Source organism: Calliphora vicina, chromosome 1 (assembly GCF_958450345.1).
Source record: "Calliphora vicina chromosome 1, idCalVici1.1, whole genome shotgun sequence".
NCBI lineage: Eukaryota > Metazoa > Arthropoda > Insecta > Diptera > Calliphoridae > Calliphora > Calliphora vicina.
In genome coordinates, this window is record NC_088780.1 from 164,489,698 (window position 1) to 164,500,534 (window position 10,837).

General features: G+C 32.6%; 1 protein-coding gene across 1 annotated transcript; it reads left to right on the forward strand.

The window, feature by feature from the left end:
- Positions 1-223: 223 nt before the first annotated feature.
- Positions 224-8,217, forward strand: CngB (Cyclic nucleotide-gated ion channel subunit B). The gene is made up of 7 exons (XM_065511427.1): positions 224-303; positions 652-735; positions 3,939-5,654; positions 5,714-5,863; positions 5,947-6,031; positions 6,099-6,188; positions 6,264-8,217. Exons 2-7 carry the CDS (start codon positions 709-711, stop codon positions 7,421-7,423), a joined length of 3,228 nt encoding a protein of 1,075 aa, XP_065367499.1. The 5' UTR covers positions 224-303; positions 652-708; the 3' UTR covers positions 7,424-8,217.
- Positions 8,218-10,837: the final 2,620 nt, after the last annotated feature.

The following is a 10,837-nucleotide window of genomic DNA, read 5'->3' on the forward strand; positions in this document are numbered from 1 at the left end:
GAATCCCACTAATATCAATTTAATCATTTGTTTACATTCAACCCAAAACATTCTAATAAAAACATCCAACAAGTTGTTGTGTTGAGAAACAAACGAGCAAAACAAAACGTTAGAAATGCAGTTAATGACATGCGCATTTAAACGGTTTTCCTTTTAAAGAAAATTGAGAAAAATTGTTTTGACAAAAACGGAAAACAAACGCAAATTGTTGGCGAATGAAGTTATTTGACGGTAAAACTTACAACTGATTACAACCAGCAGCAGCAAACAATACAAAGTAGATTTGTTCCCAACAAATAAATGGTAAATTAATAAAAATTCTAACAAATATGTATGTATGTATATAAAAACCTATTTGAAATATTAATTTATTAACTAAATAAGTTAATAAATTAATTTGTAATAAAACAACAAGCAACAAATGAATTGAATTGAATTAAATTTATTGCAAAGAAGAAAAAAAATGTAGCTCACATTGGAAAAATCAATAATTTTCCATATGTTGGCTGAATTGTGCTGTGCGTTCGCAATTATAATTATATCTTGCTGGCCTGGCCGTCTGTCTAAATATTTTATATTACAAAAATGTTATGACAAAAACTAGTTTTTTATTAATTATTGTGATTAAAAAATGTTTTCTTTTGAATTTAGTATTTGTAAGCAAATGCCATCATCATCTTCATCAATTGCAGCTGGTTTTATGATAAAATGGAAAATATGGGTCGTTTACGCAGGGTAAGTGTTGCTATTTTGAGTTTGATCTTTAAACTAAATTTCCGCTTTTTACTTGACCTTCTACCTTGAAATCGTTTAAAACATAAAGTTCTCATTTCTAAAGTTAAACAAAGTAATAAATTAAGAAAATGAATTGAGTACACATTAGTGAAATTTTTTATTGTTATTTTGTATTTCTGAAACGTACAAACGTGTAAATGCGAGTGTTGGGAGTTGTAACCCAGTGAACAAACTACTTACTATATAAATATACAATGACAAAAGTGATATAATTAGGAAACGAAACACATTGAGGGATTTTTTTTTTTAAAAAATAAGATAAATTTGTAACTCCTAAATGGATAGTCCGATTTTAATACAATTTCAGTTAAGTTAATTCAGTTAAAATTAGGCGAGCTTAAGTTTTGAATTTGGTATTGAATCGGGTATATGAAAAATTTTTGATCTCGATCCGATTTAAACGATTTGTATATATTTGGAATCAACTAGAAGATATCTACAAAAAACGTATTGCAATTAATATATGTATATTATAGTTTATGAGACATTCGAATTTAAAAATTAAGATTTTTTTAATTAACAACAAATTTAAAAGTATTTTTTTTTCAAAATCGCTAATGAGTCAAAATGTATATGTATTTAAAGTAACAAATTGAAAAAGTAATGTTTTCGCCATTTTTTCGAAAAAAGAACTTACATTAATTTTCGAGAACAAAAATTTGGATATAAAAATGCGGTATTTTAGGTTTTATTTTGAAACATTTCTTGAATAGTATTGGCCATTGTTAGCTATGACCATTTCCCATCTTTCTGGCAACATATTTTTACGTTTTTACCTTTTAAAAACGGTGGTTTATTTCCTTTAAATAAAGCTAATTCTTTTGATTGCAAATTAAAGCAGTTTATCAGTTTAAAATTTGTAACAACTCTTTATTAATTTAAATTTATACAACAATTTAAATCACTATCTTTTAATACACACACTTACAGTGAGCCTGAAAAGTGAGTAAACACCAAAAAATAATGGATTTTTTTTTAAGATAATGAAAATCCTAAAATATATCCATCGATTCAAATTTAAAAGCTTCGGTTTGTTGGAGATTGAGTTGAATAATAGATTCGGTTCTGAAAAAAAAGATTTAAGTCGGAATATAATGATTTTTATGATCTTAAAAAAATCCAAAAATTCACTGGTGTGTACTCGCTTCTGAGGCTGTGTGTTACACACTGGTAATGCAGAATACACTGGTAATACAGTTGATGTTAATTCCAACAACGCTTATGACAAACTCAATAACGACTGCAACCTCTGTCAATATTTATACACAGCGCCATATTTCGAGTAGCTTCTACAATGATCTAAACGGACAAAACTAGAATATTCGAATTTTAGAGCTTTTAGCAGCTTCAATGTTACCAGCTTAAACATTTAGTGTTGCCATACTTTCAATCAATGCTAATAACTGCGTGCTATCAACATTGTTGATAAGTAGAAGCTTCATGTTACATGTTACAGACCGTTAAATTCAAATCACTAATGCAAATTCGTAACAATATGGATTCCGAACCAAAATAACAGCTTATCTTTTGAGGCCAAGAACGGATCAAGCCAATTTCGGATACTCTGTTCCAAAGTGAAGCGTATCCCAGAGAGATCGTTCTGTATTGATCGAAACAAATACATAGTAGTCGAACGGGGCACGTTCTGGACTATTAAGCTGGTGAGGCACAACTTCCCAACGACTTCATTGAAAATACTTTTAAACAGGTATTGCAATATGTGGCCAAGCGTTGGCATGATGGAATATTACGGTTTCATGTCAGGCCGCATATTTTTCGACCAATGCTAGCTTCAAACGAATCAGTTGTGTTCGGTACAGGTTCCCTGGTCAGATTCCAGCAGCTTATAATAGATAGGACGTTTTTTCTCCCACCAAATGCAGAGCATTACCTTAGCGCCATGGATATTTGGCTTTTGGGTCGATTCGGCTGGTTGGACGGACTTCACATACGATCTCTTACGCTTCGGGTTATCGTAATGGGTCCATTTTTCATAGCAAGTAATGATTCGGTGCAAAAATGATATTCTTTATATCGTTGAAGCAGCATTTCAGATATACAAAATCGGTCTCTCTGCGTCAATTCGTATGGTAAACAATTTCGCTGCGTTTGGATGAATACTGATCTTGCTGAGTTCGACAACAATCGTCTTGGAGTAATGCCTCCAATTCTTGGTCTTCAAACATTTTTGGCTGGTCTGGGCTTGTCAAAATCACCACTTCTGAAGCATACAAACCATCTCTCGCACGTTGAAACCAATGAAACACATTCACAATAATCTTTGGTGAGCAATAGGTAAACTTCAGTCGCACTTTTTTTTAAAATTAAAAAAGCAAAACTTCCCGCGTATGACGCTTTGCTGGCGCAAAATTCGACATTATCGATGCTTAGTTATTTACACTATAATGTTCAATAACTAAATGAGAATAAATGACAGATATGTACCCTTCAAAATGACATATAAGTTATTAAGAACAAAAACCGCGTTCAAAAGATACGCCATCTATTGACTCAGTAGTGATTTTTAAACAATATAGATCCTCTATTAGCCAAAAATCAGAGTAAGGTAGATATAATAACAAAAATTTTAACTTTCAAATGCGAATATCTTATAAACTATAAGTTGATTCTAGTAGACTCAATATATATTAAAATCGGATCGAGAACAAAAATTTTGTCATAATTTTGTATATAATATCAGTTCAAGTACTTAGAACCTTTGCAAATATGTCGTTCTCGTTCATTCTCTTGAATTCTTCAATATTATTTTAAAAATATTAAATATTCCTTAACTAACAAATAAACAATTCATAATCAAATGAATCTATCCAAAACCTGATATTCTGTTTATTGGGTTTTGGCTTATTCTCTCCCCCAACTATTCACTGACATGCAGTGTAATTAAAATTCCAAACACGATTGGCCCATTGTCAACAGACAAGTTTAAAAACAAACTAAACATTATTACTACGCTGACCACTTCTAGCACACCAACCACACTAACTACTCTCCATCCACACAGTTTGTTGGCTATTTTTAAAAGCTTTTTGTTTAGTTTATTGCTAAAACTCATTGCTAACGGATCATTTAGTTTAAAATTGATTTGTTTATAATTGTAAATTATTTGTTATTAAACATTTTAGCCGGCCACAGCTGGTGGTAATGATACACAACTATTGCTAAAGTCATCACCGAATATATTGGAGAATTTTCCCTACGAAGATTTCAAATCGAAATTAGATCGCACGCAACCGAAACGTATGACCTCACCGCCCATACGCAACCATCAAATGAAACGTTCCAAGTCACCGCTGTTTTGCGACACTTTGGAACGTCATGCTTTTATGCAGAATGTTATCAACACGAAACCGGTTAGCAACTATGAGGCACGTTATTCATCGCCCAGCCAAAAGGAGGCCATTGTGAGGAAAAGTTTGGAAGAGATTTCCAAAGACATTAAGGAAATTGAAGACTTTGTAACGGCCACTGAGATTGTGCTGCGCGAAGAGAAGGAAATGGATAGAGCTGAAATGAAAAAGAAGCGTTCCAAGGGTGAGTTTAGTCCGAATAAGGAAAATAAGTCCCCTTCGCCTAAGAACATGTCACGCCAGAATTCTGCCAAGAGCATTAACTATAAAATCAACTCCTTTCGTAATCGCAAAAAGAAGCCGGGTTCACCACGATTCATCAATTCACGTTTGTATTTTCGCAATGGACGTATTGGCTGTTTGGAGGCTGAAAATGCTGCCTCTAATGTGGAGAGTACTCATGCCTTGGTTAAGCATATTTTGAAATATGAAAATGAAAAGCCATTGGTTAGTCCAGACAGCGTTAGGAGAGTTTTAAATGCTGAACCTGCATCACCAACATCAGTGGCTGAGGCTCCAGCCAGAAGGGTTTCAACGGCTAGCACGGCACCTTGCACGTTACCGGGTCAAATTATAGAGGATTTGAAGCGGCAAGATGAAGAATCATTTGAAATTCAACCTTCACACGATGTTATCACAAAAGCCACGGGCAAGGTTTTATTGGATTTAGAAGATTCTGGAGTGCATAATTCGCCACAAACGGAGAGTTTTGGTTCCAGCAGTCAGCCTCTGGTAGATGAAGATGAACAAGATGTGCAGATCTGCTACGATGAATTGCCCGAAATACCCAATGAAGAACAAAATATGGGGGCTCTTATGGATAGTGAGGTGGATCGTGTAGATGCTGATGCTCCGGTTAATGTCAGCATCAATCGTTTGTCAAGTGCTGGTAGTTTGGACTCTGATGGCCAGCAGTTTTTAAGAGATCAAGTAAGACATTTGGTAAGACGTTTTACCGCCAGAGCTAATAAAATGAAAACACGTTTAGAAATGCCTCCTACTCCCAGCAGTAGTGCTTCATCACCCTCACCGCCTCCTCCACCCCTAAATTCCAAACGTACTTTTGGCAACAGAAATGCCCAGTCGCCAGCCAAGAGATCCGCCATAATAACACCCCATCAGTCTCCCAATAAAAAGCCTTTGTTTGTGGCCGATACTCCTCGCTCTAATGTATGGCTTTGTTCTAGTCTGTGCAGCAGCAACGATGATCAAAAGACCTTGGATCCCCAGGGTAAAATGTATATATCCTGGCTGTGTGTGGTCTCCATATCGTTTCTCTACAATGCCTGGGTTATACCTTTACGATCAACGTTTCCCTTTCAAACTCCCGAAAACACCAATATGTGGCTGATTATGGACTTTTGTGCTGACATTGTTTATCTCTTGGATGTGGTGTTCTTCAAACATCGCATTATGTATTTATTTGAGGGTTTTTGGGTCAAGGATAAAAATCTCACCCGAAAGAATTACATGCGGAAACTTCAATTTAAGGTAGGATTTATTTACGGTAATCAAAAGTTAAAACTATTAAGATTTTTTTTATATTACAGCTGGATATTTTAGCTTTGCTGCCCTTGGAGTTGTTATATTTTAAATATGGCACGAAGGCAGTTTATTTGAGATTTCCTCGCTTTCTGAAGATACAAAGTTTCTGGGAATTCTTTAAACTCTTGGATCGTGTCATATCTTCGCCGCATATTGTAAGTGATTTTGTTTATATTGTAGTCATTGTCATTAAAATTCTTTAAGTATGTGATTGATTTGTTTTATCTTTATTTGATAGGTTCGTATTGCCAAAACTTTACTTTATATGCTGTACATGATTCATTTGACTGCAACTTTGTATTATGCCTACAGTGATTATCAAGGTTAGTACTGGTATTTAGTTGAAGCTTTTTTTATTAACAAACATTTATAAACTAATTTGATTTGCAGGTCTAGGCGTAAATCGTTGGGTCTTCAGCGGCAAAGGACATCCCTATGTCAGATGTTTTGCCTTTGCCACGAAAACGGCAACGTCCATAGGTGAGTAAAATTTTTAATAGTTCTCAGTTAACAAAGTGAATGGCAAATACTAACTGTATCTTTCTTTCTATCCAGGTAAAAATCCCAAACCGGAACGAGAAGGAGAATATGTATTCATGACTGCAGCCTGGTTAATGGGAGTCTTTGTGTTCGCTTTACTTATTGGTCAGATACGCGATATCATATCTACCGCCACTAGAACCAAACATGAATACCGACAACTGGAAGATGAGACTCTAGAATACATGAGACGTTTAAATCTTCCCCAAGATGTGCAGAAGCGAGTAAAAATGTGGTTTAAATTCACCTGGGATCAACAGCGCACCCTAGATGAATCGAATATATTAGATTCTTTGCCCATAAATCTAAAAACTGACATAGCTATATCGGTACACATACAAACTCTCTCCAAGGTACAACTATTTGCCGATTGTGAAGAAGCCTTACTAAGAGATTTGGTGTTAAAGCTAAGAGCTGTTACTTTTTTGCCGCATGACTATGTGTGTCGTAAGGGAGAGGTGGGACGTGAGATGTACATTATTAAATTGGGTCAAGTGCAAGTAATGGGTGGACCCAATAGCGATACCGTGTTAGCCACCCTATCGGAGGGTTCGGTATTTGGTGAAATCAGTTTGCTCGGCATTAATGGTGCAGACCGTCGTACCGCTGATGTACGCTCCAAAGGTTATGCCAATTTGTTTGTGTTATCGAAAAGTGATCTCAATGAAGTCATAGCCTATTATCCCAATGCTCAGGCTATATTGAAAAAACGGGCACGCGCTTTAATGCGCAAAAATGCCGCCAGAGAAAAGGAAGAAAGAGCACGCAGCTCTGAACAAGCCGATGTTGTTATTGGCAATCCTAAGACACCTGAAAATCCGCCCAAACTTTTACAAACTGTTATACAGGCTTTACCCTATGAGTCGCCAGCTGTTATGCTGATAACACGTGGCTCAAAGCGTATGCGCAAAAAGAGACACTCCATGAAAATGGAAACTATAGAGGATCGTGAAGTGGAGGATATAAATGAGGTTCATCATATTAAAGCTAGAGATAGTTTTATGTTGCACAGAGACTCACGAGCCTATTCACCCGACTTGCTGTCATCGATACAACGCGAGTTGCAAAATAAAAATCAATTTATAAATTTAACCGATTCAGAGAAGGCTTTAATTGTATCCACTTCTAGTACGGATTCGGTGACGGTGGAAGATATTGAGGAATATGGAAAGTAAATTAAAGTGTTGGAATCATAGAATATTGACTAGAAACAAAGTAGGTGAAAATAAATTTAAGACAGTTCTAAAATGTGGCATTAGTCAGAATAAATGTTTGTTATTAAGTTTAATATCTGATAATTTTTTGAACCGTTAACAATTAATGACGTTTATTGTCAAAACAAAGTTGTCTGTGCAAAAGCACTAACAATTTTGTCATAACGAAGTAATAATACTAATAAATGGGGACTATACCTGATAATTTTTTATCTTGACAACCATTTTGAGGTTTATCATGATAAAAATTTATCAGGTATAGACACTTAGAAAGGTGACTGCATCATTACAACAATACAAAAACAACAGGTACTTTGTTTATGTTAAAAAAGTAGGTGAACTGTCAAAGTTGCCTGTTGATGTTTTTGCTTTTGGGTTTGTTGTATTTTTCGCCACAACAACCACAAGTGAATTGACAGTTCAAACTGAATAAAAAAAAAATCAGCTGTTTCATCGCAGTCAAATTTCTAAGTGTGCCCTGGACACGGGGTTAGGTTTTAAAACATATTTTAAATAGTTTCTTTAATTTTATTCAAGTTTATTTCTAGTCAATATTCAAATTTTGATTTATGTATGTTATTTTATTTGTAAGCTGAAAAGAAAATTGAAGAGTAAAGGTTGGTGTCAATTTTATTTATTTCATCTAAAAAGATGAAAATGATTTTAGTTAATAATTAATTAAATCTATTTTTGATGTAATATTTTATGCATAAAAAACATATTCGAAAAATATATGTGCTTTTGTTGTAAAAAAAGTCAAGGAGTTTTAATGTATTTAAAAAGGAAAATGGCTGATTACCCTTAAATCAGTTACGCCATTTTAGTTCGGATATAATATTTAAACTTAGTTTAACAATTAGTTTAGTTAAACTAAAAACCCTGTTAAATAAAACTTCATTAATTTATTTTTGTTTTTATTTTTTTTTTTGGTTAATAACTAAAACTAAAAATAGTTTATTATATATTTTATTGATTTATAGCTTTCAAACGTAGAGAGTTTAAAGAACAAAATTAAAACCAAAAAAGAACAGAAATTAATATACATTATATATGTTTATTTGTATGTATTTTACTTGTACATCAATTATTTTATTATTATTATTATTATTTGATTATTAGTTGCTTTTAAGGTTATGTGTTAAATTAAAAAAAAAATATTGTTAATAACTTCTTTCAGTGTTTGTTTAACTCCGTATTATTTACTAACTAACAACTTGTTATCTACAATTGTGATTTAATACGTATATTTTTTTTTAGATTTTAAATTTGATTTAAAATAAATTTCATTTACAATTATACAATGGCATATAAAGCTCATAACAATTAGCCTGACATTTGACAAAAGAAAAAAATTCCTGGAATTTTCTTTTTTTTTCATCATAATAGTTTACAATATATTTAGAATAAAATGGGAGATTTAGCTACGATTTAAGTAAAATAAGAGAGTTAAAATGACGTGTTCACACTATGTACTCAGGGTAAAAATTAAATGGATTTACTAATTGATCTTAAAATACACATTTAAATTAGTATTTATTAAGAAATACTTTGGGAATTCTCATGAATTATATTTTCGACAACAGACTAAAGGTACGTCCACATTGATCAAATATTTTCAAAACTTATTTATTTAACATTAGATGGCATTAATAAGCAATGTCAAACAATATAATAATGATGTTATATTGTGAGATTTTCTGAACTGAAGCTTGTTTATTGAAATAAATATTGGTTCAAAGGAAAGAGAAATATCAATTTTTTAGTTGTTAAGCTTTTATGTCAAATATTTTAACAATGTGAACGTAGATTTATCTAGTAGTCGGGTTTGGCTTAAAATTGGTAGTTTCAACTTAATAAACTGTGTTTTGGTAGTTTGGTTGAATTATTATGGTTTTTTTTGTGAATTTTGGTAGGTTAAGTCAATTTTGAATTCTTAAATATTTTCCGGAGAAAAATAGTGAAAAACTCTCTATCAAAATAATGCAAATTTTAGAAAATATTAATTTCTTAAATTAGTAGTGCTCAGATCGTAAATATTATTTTCTAATAAACTTTATTGAATAGAATAAATACATAGAACGGACGGAGAGAGAAATGTCAATGAAAAAATTAAACAAAATTGTTTTCTTTTTTGCTTTAATTGTTTTTTTTTCAGTTTTCTTTTTAATAATTCTAACTGGTTTCGAATAAAATGGATTTATTGTTCTAAATCATTTTGATATTCTATGAATTACTTTTTTCTAAATTGATTTATATGATATTCAATTGATTTATTAATCTTTTTCAATTTGATTTTCAATGCAAATCTTTCGATTTTTAGCTGAATATTTTATTGAAAATGTCCGATATTACGTAAGTAATATTCCAGCCAAAGTTATTCTTGGTCAAACAAATTATTATATTTTTTTATCACGTTAGTTTCTAAAAATATGTCAGATAATAAATAATTAGTTTTCAACACTTATTTCGGTCAACCGAAATAAACCGAAAATAAGTACGTGAAAAAATATTTAAAACTTTTCAAAAAATCCAATATGGACTTTCAATAAAATTGCAAAAGTATTGCAGGTTCATCGTCACACTGTTTCAAAAGCCATTAAACATAAGGAAGAATTGATCATTAAAAGAAAACCTGGATCAGGAAGAAAAAAGGATATAACAGATATTCGTAAGGCGAAAGAAGTCTAACAGCTTTTTCGAAGAGCACGGAACACTTTTATCAGAAAAGCAGCTCGTAAACTTAAATGCTCTGATTCTTTTGTGCACAGAACCAAAGCTAATGCTATGTTGAAGTCGTATAAAGTTCAGAAAGTTCAGAAAGTTCCAGATCGCAATGCACTAAAAAACTTAGAAGCAAAAGAACGAGCGAAAAAATTGAGGTCAAATTTTATTATAAAAACAAGTAAGAAAGTATGGTCGGGCTTGACCGACCTACCCTACACTAAGTAAAAGAGCAAAAACATTTTTCTTTTAAAATTTCAATTATTTATATTTTTGAGTGATTTTCGGAAGTGGGGGCTATGACCAATTATGGACCGATCGTAACAAAATTTGGTGGCATGAATTTTGTATATATAAAACTTATTTGGAGCGCAATTTGTGGAGATACATTTATAAATTAAACATTTATGACCGATAAAGTACAATTTCGGAAGGACATTTGTATGGGGGCTAGGTGAAATAATAGACCGATTTGAGCCAGTTTCAATAAGCTTGGTCCTTGGGCCGAAAAAATAATATGTACCAAATTTGATCGAAATATCTTCAAAATTGCGACCTTTTCTCTGCGCACAAGGTTTACATGCACAGCCAGCCAGCCAACCAGACGGACGGACGGACATCGTTTAATTGACTCAGAGAGTGATTCTAAGTCTA